The sequence below is a fragment of the Terrapene carolina genome, unplaced genomic scaffold (genome assembly GCF_002925995.2).
Source record: "Terrapene carolina triunguis isolate 2854851 unplaced genomic scaffold, T_m_triunguis-2.0 Scaffold96, whole genome shotgun sequence".
In the NCBI taxonomy this organism is placed as follows: Eukaryota; Metazoa; Chordata; order Testudines; family Emydidae; genus Terrapene; species Terrapene triunguis.
Genome location: NW_020664447.1, coordinates 40822807 through 40843102, shown reverse-complemented (window position 1 = coordinate 40843102; position 20296 = coordinate 40822807). Strand labels below are relative to the sequence as shown.

At 43.8% G+C, this 20296-nt stretch overlaps 1 protein-coding gene across 3 annotated transcripts in view; it reads left to right on the top strand.

The window, feature by feature from the left end:
• The window catches only part of LOC112104871 (cytosolic phospholipase A2 beta-like), a 28164-nt gene extending 10056 nt beyond the window's left edge, over window positions 1-18108 (top strand). For 2 of the 3 annotated variants that reach the window (XM_024197435.2, XM_024197438.2), the window contains 9 exons: window positions 232-368; window positions 1940-2162; window positions 2801-2918; window positions 4764-4901; window positions 6965-7069; window positions 8070-8261; window positions 11066-11232; window positions 12973-13159; window positions 17580-18108. In XM_024197435.2, coding sequence (XP_024053203.1) covers window positions 232-368; window positions 1940-2162; window positions 2801-2918; window positions 4764-4901; window positions 6965-7069; window positions 8070-8261; window positions 11066-11232; window positions 12973-13159; window positions 17580-17824 — 1512 coding nt within the window. In that variant the 3' untranslated portion in view covers window positions 17825-18108. Of the gene's footprint in view, window positions 1-231; window positions 369-1939; window positions 2163-2800; window positions 2919-4763; window positions 4902-6964; window positions 7070-8069; window positions 8262-11065; window positions 11233-12972; window positions 13228-17579 lie in introns of those variants that run through there. The other variant, XM_024197437.1, reaches the window with a different exon arrangement.
• Window positions 18109-20296: the final 2188 nt, after the last annotated feature.

The window sequence follows — 20296 nt, the reverse complement described above, 5'->3', positions numbered from 1 at the left end:
AAATTTTAAACTTTTTTAGGGTTCAGTTGAGACTAATGGAACCCACATACTTTTTGAGGTTCACTCCTCACTAACATCAATGAATAAGATGACTCTCCTGAGGACTGACTAAACATTGGCTCTATTTAAGCTTTCTCCGAGAATATCCACTGACTCCAACCCCAGATCTTCAGTTGTCTTTTCTGGGTAGGCAGGTAGCTAAATGTTAAGGTTAATGTTTGTTTTCAACAGATCCCAGTGATAGCTGTCATGGCAACAGGAGGAAGTGTCAGGGCAATGTCAGCAATGTATGGCCACCTCTTAGGTCTCCAGAAGCTGAATCTCTTGGACTGTGCTACCTATCTCACTGGTACTTCTGGCTCAACATGGTGAGGACAAGAGAGGGGCTTTATTTATTTATTTTTAATTACAGCTCCAGAATGGCTGTGACTCTGACATTTGACAGTGCAGTGACAAATGCTTGTAACTTGTTTAGATCCTTCATGTTCTTGAATGCTCCTAGTCCATTGCTAAAACTTGGAGTTGGCTTTTAAAACAATTTCAGTTTAGGACTGCTAAATCTCTCCAAGTTTTGTCTCTTTTTCAACCCCTCTCTTCTAAAAGAACACAAATCATTGTAGAAAGCCTTAGGAGGTTCTACTTGCCCTCACACAGAGATACTCTCTGCTCTTCCCCATCACTTTTGTATATTCCCAGCCTAAGGCTATGGTTACACTACTGCCGGATTGATGCGCCAACGATTGATGCACTGGGGGTCAATTTAGTGGGTCTAGTGAAGACCTGCTAAATTGACTGCAGATCGCTCTCTGGTCAATCCTGGTACTCCACCTGGAATGAGAAGAGTAAGGTAAGTCGACGAGAGAGTGTCTCCCATCGACCTAGTGTAGTGTAGACACTGCAGTAAATCAACCTAAACTAAATTGACTCCAGCTATGTTATTCACGTATCTGGAGTTGCGTAACTGAGGTCGACTTACCACGGTAGCGTAGACATAGCCTAAGTCATGTATATAAACAGAGGCTTCCAATCCTGGCTCTGCCACTGACTCTTTGGTAAATTTGGGGAAGTCATTTAGGATTGGAGCTGATCACAGGATGACAGTTCTGTTTTGCAGAAACTTTTGAGGTTTTGAAATTTGGTGTCATTCTGTGCTGGAACAAAAGCAAAACTTTTTGACTATTTTTGTGAAAATGGAATTATATTGAAATGTCTGTTTTTGGATTGAAACCTGATTTTTTTTTAGGCGGTGGAGTGTTTAGGTCACTGGCTTGGGAGACCCAGGTTCAAGTCCCAGATCTGCCTAAGTTAGAACAGTTTTTCATCCCAGATCACACTGAATCAGGCACGGACTTTGAACCGGGGTCTCCCACAGTGCAGGCCAGTGCCCTAACCAGACTATAGGCTATAAGAAAGCACACTCTCTGTCTCACTTTCTTCCTTCTCCTTCCTGATGAAAACCAGAAAAACTGATATGGCTTCATGAAACGTTTTGGCTTTGCTGAAACAGCATATTGCAGTGAAAATTTCATTTTTGTCATAAATGTTCCAACCAGATGTATTTAGGACAGGAATCCTGCTCCCAGTGCAGTCAGTATAAACCCTGCACTGAGTCCAAGGGGTTAGGAGCAAATGCTTAACAACTCTCCGGGTTTCTCCATCGGCAAAATAGGAATAGCAATTCTGGACACGGGGCCCAATCCAAGCCCTCAGATCCAAACACCCCCAAGCTCTTCGAGGAACACTGGATCTGGATCTGAATACTGTAAACCAAGAACATCCATAAATAGTTCTCACCTGCTTCATAGAAGTGTTGTGAGGTTTAATTCATCAAAGTTTGTAAAGTGCCTTGATGTCTTTGAGTGGAAGACACTAGGTAAATGTAATGTGTTTTTATTATTAAACCGATTCTTGTTTTGTTAACATCACCACTTTGCTTCAGGACCATGACCAACCTGTACAAAAATGCCGACTGGTCACAGAAAACTCTGGAAGGGCCAATCAGTCTAGCAAAGAAACAGGTGATGAAGTGCAAGATGAATGTTATTTCCATGGAGCATCTTAAATATTATCACAAAGAGATGATTAAGAGGGCAAAAGGAGGACACGTCTCATCTTTTACAGAGCTGTGGTCACTTGTTCAGGAAGCGTTTTTACATGATGAGGTACGTACAGTGCTTCCTGGAGCATGTACCTGCTATGCCATAGCTAAGGAAAATGATTTCTCTGTTTCTTTGAGTCTTTAATGACAATGTGGGTGCGTGCAAACATATAGTCTCCTAAAATATAACTGTTCAGAAATAGAGGTGGATAAAGTTCACCAAAGTGCCTAAGTCCTATGTTCAAAGGTGACTTAAGATTTTCCAAAGCATCTAGTGATTTTGAGTGCCTCAGTTTTTGAGTGCCCAACTGATTTTCGAAAGGTGCTGAGCAACCATCTTCTGAAAATCAGCCGCCTTTAAAGGTGTCTGCGGTTGGGCACTCAAAAGCTGAGTCACCAAAATCACTAATAACTTCTGCAAATTTGCCTCTGCCTCATTAAAGGTCAATAGGAGTTAGGTGCCTAAATCACTTAGATGCTTTTGAAAATGTTACCTAGTGTCAAAAAAAATCCAGGCAGAAATCCAGGCAGAGATTTGGAGGCCACTTCTGAAAATACGTCCAATAGATTCATGCATTTGGTATTAACACATCTATTTATGCTGCCCAGGTAGACTGTTGGCAGCTTCTTCTTACTGCATTTCAGATTGTTTGTTTCAATTTTCCTTATGCTTTTTGTGATATTTTGTGTCTCCTTCATTAGCCAGAGGAGAGTAAACTCTCAGACCAGCGCAAGGCTGTGGATCAGGGTCAGAATCCCTTGCCTCTCTATGCAATCCTCAATGTCAAAGCGGAACAAATCAGCACTTTTAAATTTAGAGGTAAGTGTTCCAAGCTTTACCCGTGTTTCTGAATTCAATTCCTTATGGGTCAGAGAGGCTAAAGAGATTTTGAGAAGGGAAAAAATCCCCTCCTGCTCAGCACCAGTTCTGGAAGGTTCACCTTTTACTGGAGTGAGAAAGGAATTTGTCCTTACTTGGGAACTGCTGGGTGCTCATTACTTTTGAAGATGAGAGGAGATGATTTAGTGGATAGGGCACTTGGACATGGACAGGGAACTTGGATGTAGAGACTGGAGTGTAGTTTCCAGCTGAGCCACAGACTTTGTGTAACCTTGGGCAAATCACTTAATGTGCCTTGTGTTTTAGTTCCCCATCTGTAAAATCAGGAGAGTACTTCTCTACTGCCCTTGGATACTACTGTGAGGAGGGCCATATAAATATCTAAACAGGCAATGATCTGATCTTATTTAGAAGCCTGAATCTGGGCTTTGAAGTCCAATGTTAGGCGCACATTTTTTGAAAATCTTGGCCTTAGCATCTGTGATGGTTCTCAGCATGCTCAGGAATGTGAGTCACCTTGTTAAGCGCCAAAACAGTCTCCCGTGGGCTGTGCCAGCACTTACTTTGCCTTGCAGCTTAACATTAGATTCACCCTAGTCCCTGACCCCCCATTTGAATCATTTCATTGTAGAGTCCAGCCCTTATCCACTGAACACTCACAGAAATACTAGGTTATTCTGTCCCCAAGGGAACCATGTGCACAGCAGCTTGTCTGATTCAACCCAGGACCAGTTCTTGTATAACATCACAGCACTGAGATTTCTAGTGAAAACAATCTATCTTAAGTTTATTATCAAAGGTTAAGATTTAAGAGATAGTGAGTAAGGATAATGGTAACAGAAAGGTTAGATATAAAACAAAATACCTGCTTTCTGGAGACTAAACTTAACTTTAACAGAGTAACCATCAGTCTAAAAGCAGTCTTATGTCACCTAAATGTTCTTTACCGTGTTTCCAAGCAGGGCAGGTTGGGATCCCATTTTCACAAATGTAACTGCATTGCCTTCCACAAGTGCAGGATCAAGGGGTGTCTTTTTGCCTTCTCCTTATGTCACCAAAGTTCATTGTTTGTCCCCAGAGTCAGGACAACTGCCTGTGGTTCAGTCTCTGATGTCTTGCCTCCCTGTTGACTTTCCATCTCCCTGTTGACTTTATATGTAAATAGGGCTTCAATTGTGTTGACTTACAATGCTACACGTGAACCAAGATAGATAGGTGGATATATACCCTTTATCTGGGAAAAAAAACATTTGTCAACCATACTTTGATTCAGACGTTAGGAGCATGTTTTCATTATGCATACGCAACTTTTTATATAATAGCCACACAGACATTTCACAATAATATTAATGATCAGCATGATCCTGGCTTTCATGTAAGATCTTACATGAGGTGGTTTATGGATAAATACCATGAAAGCGGTGTGTTGGGGTAATGAGTTTGTCAGGCCTGTTAGGAGTTGCTGTTACACAACAGTGAACCCGTTGCCAGTTGGCACCAATTGGCCTCTATGTCAGAGTATCCAGATTCATTCAATCCTGGGCTTCCACCCAGGGCTTCATCAATGGGTCTCTCAACTCTTATTTGGAGAGACAGTATTTTCCTGAGATGAGAAACCAATTTAGTCTCCATGTACATCAGCTCCAAATGTTAATGAAGAGGGTAGTAGAGCTTATCGTATACAAGCTACTGTCAGCACAGAGGAGCTGGGAGGAGCAAAATTGTTCGATTTGTGAATTGCTTTATCCATCTGCGTAAGTCTCATTTTCTTTTCCTACTCTCTTACCATTATAATAAAAACCTTGTGTGTCAATCCTTTTGTAGAATGGGTGGAGTTCTCACCTTACGAGGTGGGATTCCAGAAATATGGAGCCTTCATTCGATCAGAAAATTTTGACAGTGAGTTCTTCATGGGGAGGTTGGTGAAGAAACTCCCAGAGTCTCGGATCTGCTTTCTGGAAGGTGACCTATTATTCATGGAATATAGCCTAATGAAAACACCATAGAGAACATAAATGTGGCACTCGCTAGCCACTGGCCTATATATTGCAGTCCTAAACAGCCAGACTCCTAGGGTCAAATTTACCCAGATCCAATGGAGTCGAGTACTGCCAACCTCAAAAGTTCAAAAATCATGATTCGGTCTCCCTAAAATAATGAGAGTTTAAAAAAATTATATTGTGTTTTTGATCTATCTTTTGATTTTTGAACTCCCCCTGCCCCCTCCCCCACTGACACGATCAGAGTTGCCAACTCTTCCAAATACAGAGTTGGCTGGTTTTGGCTCTCGCAGAGATTCCAGCTTTTCCTCAAACCCCAAATTTCTAAATAATTAATTCTGTGCCCTGCAGCCCCACATCTACCCACCCCCCAGCCCAGAAATGAATTATGTACTTACGAGCCCCCACGTCCATTCTCCCCTACCAGCCCCCACACCTGCCCATCCCATAGACCACCAATTAGTGATGCATTCCCAGCCCCTCATCACTTCTGTCCCACCATTCCTACATCTGCCCCTTGCCCATCTGTCTACCTCTGGTCCTCCTGCAGCTCCAGGGATTCTTCACCCCTTTCCCAGACCTGGTGGCACAGGGATGGAGGGGGAGGAGCAGCCAACAGAGCCAATCCATTTTTCATGGGAAGGGAGGAGGAAGCAGAGTCACCCTGAGCTGCTGGGGTCTTTCTGCTCCCTCTTCTCCTGTGACAATGGTGTCAACTTTCCCCTGCCCTACCCCCAAACTCCTCTTGACTCTTGAGGGGAGAGAGCCATCATTGGTTGCTCTTCCCCAGGAGGCAGGCATGTGGGGAAGGCAGCCAATCAGAATGGGTTCCCCCCCTTTAAGCAGGGCTGAAATCCATGCAAGGGCAGGAGCTTCTGGCACCACTAACTGGCTCCACTAGGGGCTAAAACTGTCTTACTCTCATTGCAAGAGATGGCAACACTGGCAGTCGCACCATGATTGAGTTTGGCCTCTTATGTGTGTGCATGGAGGGAACAAATCCTGCATTGAGGGCACAAGAAGTGGGAACTCCTTGCACCCCAATACACCTACACAAGTCCTCACAATCTGATCCTTTACCTGTCAAATTCCCATTGAACAGATACATGCCTTCATTTATAAATAGAAGTAATAACACTTGATTAGATAACTCCCTCTTGGGTGCTGGTGATTTCATGCAAGAGAAAAGCGCGCTGTTGGGGAGCAGCAGATGTCTCTGGGTCTCATTTACATAGTAAATGCTGCCCCTGTGGGGTCTCTGCAGTGCTGTGGTAGCCATCTCTCTTGAAACAGTACCTGAAACCATGCTAGGTGTGCCACGGCTGAGGCAACCTCCGTATGTGCTTCTGTTGCTAAGGCCTTATTAGCCCTCACACCTGGTGGAGCTCAATGCTGTTCCTCAACTGCCTTCAACACCAGGCTGCTCCCACAGTCCCAGACACCTTGCTTCTGTGCCCCATGCCTCCCAACTGCCATCCTAGCATCCACCCCCAAATCTTCCCCTGCTGGTGCCCTCTCACTCTCTTCAGCCCGATGGAAAGAGCAACAACAGCTACACCCTTAGCAGATGTTACTAATAATAGATTCACTACATTGTGCTCTGCTGGTCTATTACTGACCCAAAGACCAGTTCACAGAAGGGTCTTAGGTTCATTCTGCTTCATCACACCTTTTTGTCAATATTATACCCTCTATCTCCACTAATACACACGGGCATTAGAAGAGCTCTTTTGGGTGGGTGAAGTCTGTACTTTGCTGCCCTCCAGTAGAGTGAGAGAATGCAATGTTCACCAGCATCTGAGGAGGAGCTTTTCTTGTCTGAGCTCTGTCAATCTTTGTAGCCGAAGTCCCAGATTTGCTATTTTATCTAGGGCACTATGTTACAGCACAATCAACTCAGACTACTTAATTATACTCAACATGGGTTCTTGTAAGTAAAAATTCATGACATTTTTATCCAGATGAGATAAACCACTGGTTAACTTGAGCTGATATGGTGTTTCTCTCATGTGGTTGGACTTGCAGGTATCTGGACTAATGTTTTTACTCGGAATTTGCTGGATTGCTTATACTGGTCCTCAAATTCAGATGAATTCTGGGACCACTGGGCCAAAGACATGGTAGATATGGGTAAGAGTTTAAAGCATTTTAAGATCAACATATATTCTTGCCTTAACAGACCACGTAGTTGCCATTATCAAGGAGAGGATTAGGAGAAGATACATTTCTCCTACTTCTGCTAATGAACCCTCACAAACTCTCTAAACACCAGTGCATTACTTGTATTCTGTCATTCCACTGTGGTTACCAGTGGATCCCCCAGTATGATTTTCACTTATATCAGATTTACTCCGATAGCATTGTGATAGTATGGGAGTCTTCCCCTTGTGACAGAAATGAGTTCATTCTGCACGGAGGCCATGTAGGACTCTGATACCAGTATATTATAGTGTAACCTTTTGTCTGCCTCTTCCTCAGCTGACCACTATTGTGTTGCCATTGTTTCATATTCGGTAATGGCGCTGGGTCAGTAGCACTGCCCTTGCCTTATTTTTGTGTCTTTTAAACAATTGAAATGGAAACTCTTGTAAAGATCAAAATAGGACCAAAATCAAATAGGACCAAGAATCCTAAAGTGCTAGTATCATCCTACTAGCCAAAAACAACTTATCACTCACCTTTCCATTCACCTGGTGACCCTTCCAATCTCATCCTGTTGAACCCAGCCATATTTAAGTGCTAATTTAAAATGTTTTGATTAGTTTTAATTTTGCTCTCAAACCACTAGTTCACTTCAACTGTGACTATGCAAAGGGTGGGGCAATTGGTGATGTCAGGCTGTCAGCAGGGCTATGAAGCAAGCATGTCATTTGAAAGACTAGAAGTTGGAAATTGTTCTTTAAATAAAAAAGAATCAAATATGATCAACTGTTTCATTAAAGTGTGTGTGTGTGTGTGTGTGTGTGTGTGTGTGAGAGAGAGAGAGAGAAAGAGAGTGAGAGGTGCACAGACAAAGAAACAAGAAGAGCGTTGACCCACGAAGTAGACAGAGAGGGTGATGAGCCCAAGAAAGGAACATTCCATATTCTTTGTCAAAGTTCTCTCTTACCCTCCTTTTTCTATTTCCCAGGTAGAGAAAATAATGCTTCTGATGACTCTTCCATTGTCATCAAGTCTCCATGTTCCATATCAGGGAACCTTTGCGAAATCTTTAACGACATTCTAACCACCCGCCCGCTACTGGAAGAGACTCATAACTTCTTGAGAGGCCTAGAATTTTACAAGGACTATCTCCAACAGAAAGGATTTATTGAATGGAAAGGTAACTGCAACTAAACATTAGCTGCACTTTTGAGGTATCATCTCAGGTCAAGGGATATGACTAATGGCAATAACAAAAACGTAACAAGTCATTATGTGTTAGAGATGAGTGAATGGGTCGGCTGAAAATATGAATCTGCCTGTATATGCTGCCTTTGTGCCTGGTGAACCAGCCACTCTGGGACCTTATCCCTGGAATGCAGGCAAGAGGATGAGGTTGACCCCTGTGTACCTCCAAGCTCCTTGCAGGTTCTGGCTCCCACCTGTCCAACTCTGGCTGCCATTGTACCCTCAGCCTTGCTGGCAGTGGCAGATCCTTCTGCTGCTGTTGTCAGTTGGATTCAGGTAGAGCCCACAACGTGCTAGGTGTTTTCCAAATGCACAACATGAGAGAGTCCCTGTCCCAAAGAGCTCACATCCTAAGAAAACCAGCAACATCTGAAGTGTGGGGGGAGAGGGATAAAACATACAATCAAATAAACAGTATCAAGAGCATCATCAGCTGGAATATTTGTGAAGGCAACCTAGTAGGAATGGGTCTTGAGGAGGGATTTGCAGGAGGAGAGCATAGTAGCCTTGCAGATTAGTTCAGGGCAGGTGTCCCATGCATAAGGCGCGGCATGGAGGAAAGCACGCAGTCTGTTGTAGGAAGAGTGAACAATTGATCAGGTGTTGCAACCTCTTTTTGCTACTTCAGTGAAGCCAATAAAAGGTTAGGTCCAAGAGCCCATTTTTAGAACAGAGGCAGGAGGAGAGGTCATCTACATGTGCAGGAATGATATAAGAACATAAGACTGACTCTACTGGGTCAGACCAAAGGTCCATCTAGCCCAGTATCCGGTCTTCCAACAGTGGCCAATGCCAGGTGCCCTAGAGGGAATGAACAGAACAGGTCATCATCAAGTGATCCCTCCCCTGTTGCCCATTCCCAGCTTCTGGCAAACAGAGGCTAGCAACACCATCCCTGCCCATCCTGACTAATAGCCATTGATGGACCTATCCTCCATGAACTTATCTAGTTCTTTTTTGAACCCTGTTAAGGTCTTGGCCTTCACAAAATCCTCTGGCAAGGAGTTCCACAGGTTGAATGTGCGCTGTGTGAAAAAAACTTCCTTTTGTTTCTTTTAAACCTGCTGCCTATTCATTTTATTTGGTGACCCCTAGTTCACCAAACTATGTGAGTGTTATGAGTTATAAGGGTAGGCTTTCTAGGTGCAGTTTATTTTATTTTAAAGAGTTTTCTTTAGATTAGACCTACCTGAAACCTCAGGCCTGGGTTTAACTCGACTTTTTTATCAGCCAGGTGGTGGTTGGAGAGGGAAGAAGAGAGCTCATGAATGGCCTCATTTTTGCTGTGGTAAATTTGTGAAATGAGAACAGGGAATTTCACACTGTGAAATAATTAATGACTCCAGTTGACTCCCTTGAGGGATTTTAATGGGAAAGATTTATTTAAAGCTCTTTTTGAGTTTGAATATATAAGAGGGGACTCTCCCAATGAAGTGCTTACTTTAATTCAGATTTCCAGTGAAAAGTAAGTACAGGACACTTTCAACACAGTGATATGCAGATGGGGGTTTGGGTTGGGGGTGGAATTTTAAATTAATAATATACACCCAACCAAAAGGAACTGAAACGTAAACCCCCTTCCTGCTTTTGGTGTGTGAATCAGCAAGTGACTTTGTCTCATTAAATCAGGATCTTGAATTCCTAGCAGCCGTGAATGTTACATTTTTACAGAATTATTTGCTAATTTTAACAGTGGGATATGGAAACATAAGTTATTACTTCAAGATGCTGTCAAAGATGCATTCCAAAATGTGGAACACCTTACAGTTGTTATACATATTTTAAATCAACTCTATTGTATGTTTCTATGGCAGACAGGTCAGCAGAAATGAAATATACTAAAAATTACATAAAGCAGCTGTGTGATCTAGCTGTTAACTCCTGCTTCTGACTACAAACTAGTCAGGGCTCCAGGGTTCTGTTCCTGGCTTTGCCAGTCTCTCATTTTGTGACCCTGGGCAAATCATTTAGGATCATATTCTGATATCCTTACTCATGCTGAATAGTGCCTTACTCCCAGGGAGTAAGATAATGGCATTTACCGCCAGGGAATGGTAATAGACTTAGAATGGGGAAGCCAAATGGACTGGACTACTGGTGGAGTGATGTGCTACTCAAGATATCAGGATCTGGGCCTTATATCTCTGCATGCCTCAGTTTACCCTTCTGTAAAATCCATCTAGTAATATTTACCTACTTTTTAGGAATAGTGAGGCTTAATTAATTTTCATAAGTACTATAAGATCCTTGGATAAGAGATGCTGTACATTTGAACTATGATATTTTGTTGCTGTTAGAAACATAAGAATGCAAGAAAAGGTAACTTGCAAATATTTGGATTTGAGAATTACACTAGACAGGTTACATTCTGATTTTCAAGCAGAGAGAAGGATCTCTTGTTCTGAGATTGCAAAAGCAAAAGTTCAAAAGACATTCTCTCCCATGTGATATATTAAAACAGAGAATGGAGAAGAGGTAGGAAGGCGAGACAGGAGAAAACTACTCTAGACGTTATGTTGTGAAGAGTAGTATTAAAAGAAACTAGTTGAGGGGTCAGATATAGAGGGAACATAACCTCAGGAGGCAATTAGGAGGAGTTGAAAAGCATGTTACAACAGTATTAAAATTACTGCAAGCTACCACTTAATACTCTCTTGTCTTTTTGTTTTTTCTTGTTCTTAGAAAATAGTCCATTGTTCCTAGTGATACAGTGATTAAAATGCAGTTATCTTTCAGACACTGTGCTGGATATATCCCCTAACAAACTGACTCCACGGGAGAAACATCTCTGCCTAATAGATGTTGGCTATTTCATTAACACCAGTTGCCCACCGCTTCTCAAGCCAGAGAGGAACGTGGATGTCATCATCTCACTTGATTACTCGATGGGCAATATGTTCCAGGTGAGACGATTCAAATTCACTATTGCTTGTAGCACTGATAGCACCTTTCCTACAAGGCTTGCCTGCCATTTTTATTTTGTTTTTAACAGTACAGTTATAATAGGATTTGGACTCAGTAGTCTGAAGTCCACTATCACAGTGGTACAAAAGAGGAGTAACTCCTGATGTCAGAAAATTAATACCCATGTAGAACTGTTGTAAGCAGTTGCTGAATTAGGTCCAATATCTTTTACCACCAAACTAAACAGTGTTTAGTTAATAACCACCAAGAAACTCCCATTATTTCCCCCTTCATGGGAGAGCAAACTAGTCAGAATGGCCAAAACACCAGTAAAAATGCACAGAGAAGGTATAATGTTCCAACAAAGCCTATCTCCAGTTTACATCAAGATCCTCCCCTGCATACATGGTTTCATGAAAAAATGAGGTTATCTATTATGTTTTACATCTTTAATAGGAATGTGAGGAGAATTAGCCTGCTTTTTCCTTCCATTTTGACAGTGAGTGGCTCCATATGTATGGCACAATCATTTCCATGTTGGATTAGTGCACAGTGAATTGCTTAGAGTTACATACATAGACCGCTGGAAAATTCAGTCATTCCAGAGCATAGTAGCTCAGATATTTAGTGTTCCTTGCAAGGAGTGTAGTAAATCTTTGCTCCACAGACTGCACTAGGTTCTAGTTCAGGGGTGGGCAAACTACGGCCCGTGGGCCCGATCCGGCCCGTGAGCTGTTTTAAGCCAGCCCGAGAGCTCCTGCTGGGGAGCAGGGTTGTGGGGCTTGTCCCGCTCTGGCACTCCAGTCGGGGCGCTGGGTTGGGGGCCGCACCACGTGGCTGGGCTCCGCTCCGGCACTCCAGCCAGGGCACTGGGTTGGGGGCAGCACCACTCCTGGAAGCTACGTCGTGGTGCTCCAATGGGAGCTGCAGGGGTGGTGCCTGCGGATGGGGCAGTGTGCAGAGCCTCCTGACCGCACCTCCACATAGGAGCCAGAGAAGGGACATGCCGCTGCTTCTGGGAGCCGCTTGAGGGAAGCGCTGCTCGAAGCCTGCACCCCTGAGCCATATTTTGCTTACCTTGGATTGGTTTATGAAGAATGATGCTTTACTGAGTATTGTAAAGGCACCTAGAAGCAGATGGACAGGGACATTTTACTAATGGGATAAAGTACAAAGTACACACAGGGGAACATGCCAGTGCTTGATTCTCTTCAGCTACTATAACAGTTCCTACCATGGATGGATAGTATGGGTGAGCTTGAAACAAAACCTTGGCATTGAACATCCCTCTCTTGATAATGGACTGAACAAACACCTTGGCTCAGACATTTCCATACTTTTGGAAAATTCAGATGTGTCCTATGTCTAATAGAGAAAAATTGTAACCCCTTTTCCCTCTTGCCACAAGCCCCTTTCATTACTCTGTGTGGGGTTTGTTTATAAAGTATGGATGGGATTTTCAAAACACTCAGAGTTGGCCTAATTCTGCCCCCACTAAAATCTAGGCTAAAACTGCCACCAACTTCAATGGAAACAGAGTTAAGCCAGTGCTGGAAATTCCCACCCTCTGAACTTTAATAACACGGAGGCTTTTGGTCAGGCAGCCGTATAGGGTGTTTGTATCATTCAGTATTGTGCCTTGTGTGGTTTCAGAGTAATTCAGTGTCACTTGCTACAGGAAAGCCTTAGTCTAGTCTTTTGTGGGGGTTCTAATGTGGTCTTATTCTGTGTCTAACCAGCAATTAGAGATGACATACAGATATTGCAAAACACAAGGAATCCCATTCCCCAAAATTGAGCTGAGTGAGGAAGACAAGAAGAATCCCAAGGAATGTTACGTGTTTTCAGAGGCAGAGAACCCCAGAGCTCCCACAGTGCTCCACTTCCCATTGGTGAACAACACTTTCAAGGACTACAAGGAACCTGGTAAGTTCATTGTCAACAGGAAACAATCATTTTACTACACTTTGTGTGACCCGTCTTCCCCCATCTGATTTCCCATTTGTCCTGCTCACCTCTGTTCTGTCCTCCCTGGGCTGAGTGCCTGTTTTTTGACTGCACTCTCCAGTGACCTAACATATAAAAGCAAAAGCTTTGGCAGAGCCAAGTTTGAGCAGACACATGGAGATTGATGCACACTAGCAAACAATGTCAGAATAAATGATGCTCTGTGGCTTTTGCATGTGAAAAGCGTGGAGGGGGCTGGGTTGTAATGGGGGATGGGATAAGAGAATTTTTGGCTGACTCAGCTAGAATTCTTCCTGGACTCTGGGGGAAGAACATATTAGAGTAGCAGCTTCCCCTCCTTGTAAATGGGTACATCCGCGCTGGGCCAGCTCTGCTCTCTCCCTGACGCTCCCATGACCTACGGGGAGGCAAGCACCACCTCTAGCACTGCTCAGTCTCTGCACCAAGATTGTGCTTAAATCTCTGTAGATATTTTAGCAGCAGACTGTTCCCTCAGAAGGTGTCTTGAAATTGATGCCTTAAGCCGCAAAGGACACTTTAAAGCTAGAAGGATTCAGTAGGTACCCAGTTTTCTAAACAGCTGTGGGACACCCTGAAAAAAAGCAACAGGCAATGTTCTATCTATGCCTGTGCAGACATTCCAATTGTAAACACTCTGACCTTTTAAAATAATGAATTGATTTTATTCAACCTTGGAATGATTTGCCTTTCCTAGTGAGGATGGTGAAGCTAGCCAGGCTTGAGGTTTCTAGCTGCAGCCCTTTTGAGCTCTCAGTGCAAAATTTCAAATCCGACCTGAAGCAAACTGGGTTTTTTAGATGAGTTCGCAAAGAAAAATACTCTAATTGTTAAATCGATTCTGTTCAAGCTTTGAAGAAAAATTCATTTGCTCTGGGACAACTGCATGGAAAACTTTTCCCCAGAAGGAATGTTTGGAGAAAGTTATGAGCAACTAAAAAATAAGCGGTTAAGAAAAATGTCTCCACTGTTACTATAATTTCCCGTGGAACACTAATACTAGTGTTAAACACAGGATAAACAGATACACTGTGACTAAATCCAGTTTAGAAACTTTACAGGTTAGTAATCAACATATTAGGAAGAAGGCTGGAGCCGGTCCATGGGGACAGAGAAAGCTTCACAGAGTAATGCACGTTCAGGCAAAGCTGTTGAACACAGCAGAGCAGGTCAAACAGAGGCTTTCACAGTTCACTTAATGAAAAGCAGCTGAGAGTGTGTGGAAGGAATGCAGGAGTTTAGCTTCTCAGTGCCCGAGGCCCAAACCTGTGAGTTATGAGTCATACCGGTTTGCCTCCAAAGAGTAATTTATTCATAGATCTGGGCTTCAAGCTGACAGGTCAACTGTAAAAGTGTGCATTTGGGGAATGGGAGGTCTAGTGATTTCAACTTTAAAGGTGGTAATTTTCATTTCTGGCTGAGTGGGAGACACCCCAGAGAGCTTTTTATTTAATCATTTGATTTTGGCTAGGTGGCCAGTTTTGAAAAGTTGGCCCTTTAAAATGAAAATCCTGCATTTGTATGCTAAAAACAAGCAGTGGCATCTACAATGTAGGTGGTTGGCATAGAAAATGCGGCTCGTGATGCTAGAGCACTAAAAGATCCATTTGAGGCAAAGTGTTAGCACATCACCAGAAATTCTACATAGTATTATTCAGTATCCCTAGCCTGGAAATCAAACTTACAGGAAAAACTGACAATCCAAGTTAGAGTGTGGAAGTCAGCTGATACTTCATAAGCATAGTGTAGGTGTCAATTTCACATGGGTCAGGTGGGTATTGCAGATAACATCTCACATATGGCCTGTTTAGAGCCCTAGCAGAGATCGTACAAAATTAGATTGATTTATAAGTAATGGAGATATCCCATCTCCTAGAACTGGAAGGGACCTTGAAAGGACATCAAGTCCAGTCCGCTGCTTTCACTAGCAGGACCAAGTACTGATTTTGCCCCAGATCCCCAAGTGGCCCCCTCAAGGATTGAACTCACAACCCTTGTTTAGCAGGCCAATGCTCAAACCACTGAGCTATCCCCCCAAGGCTTGATCTGGGCAGGTTGCTTTCAGGCTGCAAATAAATTAGATTCTCTTGCAAAATGAGAGGAAGGAAGCGTAACTCCAAACTCAAAAGCATAAATATTTGGTTTCTGTAGTCCTTGGATGCAGTAAACAGGATTTCCTGATATGAAGTGCTAAATAAATAATAAAACTTACCAGGAGCATTGGACTGTTGGATACTGGCACATTTGGGGTATGGTGTTAAACTGGAGAATCATAGAATCATAGAATATCAGGGTTGGAAGGGACCTCAGGAGGTCATCTAGTCCAACCCCCTGCTCAAAGCAGGACCAATTCCCAACTAAATCATCCCAGCCAGGGCTTTGTCAAGCCGGGCCTTAAAAACCTCCAAGGAAGGAGATTCCACCACCTCCCTAGGTAAAGCATTCCAGTGCTTCACCACCCTCCTAGTGAAATAGTGTTTCCTAATATCCACCCTGGACCTCCTCCACTGCAACTTGAGACCATTGCTCCTTGTTCTGTCATCTGCCACCACTGAGAACAGCCGAGCTCCATCCTCTTTGGAACCCCCCCTCAGGTAGTTGAAAGCAGCTATCAAATCCCCCCTCATTCTTCTCTTCTGGGGACTAAACAATCCCAGTTCCCTCAGCCTCTCCTCATAAGTCATGTGCTCCAGCCCCCTAATCATTTTTGTTGCCCTCCGCTGGACTCTTTCCAATATTTCCACATCCTTCTTGTAGTGTGGGGCCCCAAACTGGACACAGTACTCCAGATGAGGCCTCACCAATGTCGAATAAAGGGGAACGATCACGTTCCTCGATCTGCTGGCAATGCCCCTACTTATACAGCCCAAAATGCCATTAGCCTTCTTGGCAACAAGAGCACACTGTTGACTCATATCCAGCTTCTCGTCCACTGTGACCTCTAGGTCCTTTTCTGCAGAACTGCTACCTAGCCATTCAGTCCCTAGTCTGTAGCAGTGCATAGGATTCTTCCGTCCTAAGTGCAGGACTCTGCACTTGTCCTTGTTGAACCTCATCAGGTTTTTTTTGGCCCAATCCTCTAATTTGTCTAGGTCCCTCTGTATCTGATCCCTACCCTCCAGCGTATCTACCACGCCTCCCAGTTTAGTGTCATCTGCAAACTTGCTGAGAGTGCAGTCCACACCATCCTCCAGATCATTAATAAAGATATTAAACAAAACTGGCCCCAGGACCGACCCTTGGGGCACTCCGCTTGAAACCGACTGCCAACTAGACATGGAGCCATTGATCACTACCCGTTGAGCCCGACGATCTAGCCAGCTTTCTATCCACCTTACAGTCCATTCATCCAGCCCATACTTCTTTAACTTGGCGGCAAGAATACTGTGGGAGACCGTATCAAAAGCTTTGCTAAAGTCAAGGAATAACACATCCACTGCTTTCCCCTCATCCACAGAGCCAGTTATCTCATCATAGAAGGCAATTAGGTTAGTCAGGCATGACTTCCCCTTGGTGAATCCATGCTGACTGTTCCTGATCACTTTCCTCTCCTCTAAGTGTTTCATAATTGATTCCTTGAGGACCTGCTCCATGATTTTTCCAGGAAGCAGGAAAAATCTTTCATCTTTCTAATGAAGATGTGATACCTGATGGCTGGAGGAAGGCAGATTGATATGCAGAAGACTCCTCGCCCCCTTCCACTCTTCCATGTGCGACAGGCTTGGACTCTGTTGATTTATTCTTTTCTGCCTCCTGTAGCAGTGCATGGATTTACCTGCTGGCAGAATTTGACCCATATGGCCTGAATTTCAGAAATATCGAGCACCAGCAGCTCCCGCTAATTTGAGCAGGAATTGTGTGCAAGGAAGGGGCACTTGAGAATCAGGCCAGTAGTGTTCAGAAAAGGCCTATAGGCCTAATTCTGCACTCAGTGTGATGTCAAGCCAGCGCATTGAAATTAATGGAATTACTTCATATTTATGCCAGTTTAACTGAGAGGGGAAAAAATTGGCCCACTGCCTCCGATGTATTTTTGTTCCTTCTCTGTTTTTGACATTGATTTGTCATCAGGTTTAAAGTCAGAGTTTGAAACGCAGACGTATTATACTTAGCTTCATCAAAAAACACCTATTTATGCCCGCAGGATACCCACAGAGTTAGAATCCCCTTTTGACCAATCAGACTGCTCCATTTATACCAGCCCTCATCTAATGACCAGTTATTTAACCGGTCATTAGCACTTAACAGAAAATGGTGACTGCTATTGCTATTGAGAATGTTATGTGCGCCAGACACACATTTTCCTGTCTTTCGTATTCAAGATTCAGCTCACAGTGGTGGCTTTTCTCTTCCTCTGCAGGGGTGAAGCGCAGTCCCTTGGAGATGAAGGATGGTGATATAAATTTGACCAACAATAACTCACCATATTATTTTACAAAACTGGTGTACTCTGCTGAAGACTTTGACAAACTGGTAAATCTGAGTAGCTACAACATCCTCAATAACAAAGACCTGATTCTACAGTCCATCCGGAGGGCTATGGCATGGAGGAGAACCAGCATGAGTGGACGTTTACCCACCGGTTCTGAAGTTCAATCTGCCTAGGCAGTATTTCTGCATCATCTACCTGCTGTAGGTTACAGTGTTCTGCCAATATTTTACCGGAGGCACTGCTGATTACCTATTACATTGTATGAAGTGATACGGCATCTGTGTATTTCTCATCTTGTCCATTTCAAATTGTCTTAGCTGTAAACAAGTTTTATTAAAAAAATCCAGTTTTTGCAGCCATACCAATCTCAGGCTATGGTTTTATAAGCTCCAAGGGTGGGGCCTGGTTAGTGGTTGATAGGAGACCTCCCAGGAAATCCCGGTGGTAGTTCAGTGAGTTACACTCTTCTCTCAGTGGCTGGGTCACTACAAAAAAATAATTTTCCCTCTGTTGATATTCACCCCTTCTTGTCAACTGTTGGGAATGGGCCACATCCACCCTAATTGAATTGGCCTCGTTAACAGTGACCCCTCCCCCCCACTTGGTAAGGCAACTCCCATCTTTTCATGTGCTGGATATTTATACCTGCCTACTTTTTTTCACTCCATGCATCTGATGAAGTGGGCTTTAGCCCACAAAAGCTTCTGCCCAAATAAATTTGTTAGTCTCTAAGGTGCCACAAGGACTCCTTGTTGTTCTTGCTGATACAGACTAACACGGCTACCACTCTGAAACTCTTCTCTCAGTACTGAGCCGATGCTCATGGTGTTGCGGGAATGTTGTCAGAGGTGCGGAGTTTGGGAAGATACATTACAAACAAAAGCCCTGACCACTTGCGGTCATGAAAGTCCTGATTTTCAGAGGTATGGAGCACTTAAACTCCCATTGAAGTTAAAGGGATCCATGTGGGCTCAGCACTGGAGACCAGGCCATACAAGAGTGAAAAGAGTTAGGGTAGCATGGCCAAATTCTAATGGGAGTATTCCATTCTACCTACCTTCCCGTTGTGGCTTAGTGGGAAAAAATATTCTTTCCTTCCATTGCCTCAAACAAATGGACACAGAAATGGGGTCACATTCTACTATCCAAGGTCAGATACATTTCAGTGGTGTGTGAAATAAGCTTTAGAGAGTTAGTAAAATGATTCTGAGATGCTGCTGGTGGAAACATGCTATAGTTTAAATGATTTTTATTAACTACTTTGTGTGTGGTGCTTTTAAAGAATATCATGGGCCAAATTCGGCCCTGAAATAAGTGGCTGTAATGGAGACATGTCTGAGTCACTTTTACTAGGCCAAGAAGACATAAGTCGAGATGTTCTTATTCCTTTGTACAAACTGAGCTTGGGGCAAAGTTAATACAGAATAAAGTAAGAGTAAACAGCTATGGCATTTTTTACACAGGAAATTTGTCCTTTACAAAACCATCGCCTATATCATCTTATGCAAAGTATTTTTTAATAGGTGGGATGGAGAAATATTTAACATTTAGCCAAAATAAAAAAGGGAAAATGCTTCATACTGCTTTGCTGAAAGAAAAACAAAGAAAATTGAGTCTGGTTTTCATTTAATTATGAATACACTGAAGAATGTGACTTGGAACTAGGGGGACAGACTTCGTAACCTTTTGGTACATTAAAAGGATGTTGAAACTTTTCTGAACAGAACACAAAGCATTTACAAACCAGAGCTTCAGCTGGGGCAAATCAGCATAGCGCTACAGAAGTCAAAGGAGTTACAGTGACTTAGGATCTGGTTCATACTATCTAAGAGTTTTTTTCAATCTATATTCATCCTTGGTCCTCCAAGAAAAACCTACATTCCTATGTATTGTAGATGTAAGCAGGGTCTAAATGAACTGAATTAATTCTCCCCTGACAGCTAGCAGGGAGGGGGAGAGACTTTAGGAGCAAGCTGTATTTATATGAACACACCTATTCTGATTAGATATCCAGCAGATAGAGTGGGGTTGCTCAGAGGAATCAACTTTGGCTGATGTTGGCGGGTGGGGGGGAGCAGGTGGCGAGGAGCAGTGGCCAGTCAACTCAAGTGCTCAGATGGCAGAGCAAGCAAGGTGCCTTCTTCCTGGGGTGGGAGCAGGGCCGGTGCAAGGAAGTTTCGCCCTAGGCGAAACTTCCACCCTGCCCCCCCCCCCCCCCCCCAAGCCCTGTGGCAGCTCGGCACCCCCTCCCCCGCGGCAGTTCCTCCTGGCCCGGGGAGCTGTGCGGCAGATCCCACTCCAGCTCACCTCTGCTCTGCCTCCTCCTCGAGCACGCCACCTCCGCTCTAATTCTCCTCCCCTCCCAGGCTTGCAGCACCAAACAGCTGATTGGTGCTGCAAGCCTGGGGGGCGGGAGAAGTGGAGCGGCGACCACACGTTCGGGGAGGGGGTGTAAGAACGCTGTAAAAAAAAAATTGGGGGCACTGCTTTTTGGCGCCCCAAATCTTGGCACCCTAGGCAACCGCCTAGTTTGCCTTAATGGTAGCACTGGCCCTGGGTGGGAGGTGAACGCACACAGATGTGCCTCTGAACCCTGGGTTGTCTCTGACCAAGGACAACCATTATGCATGGGGTATGGTGAGGGA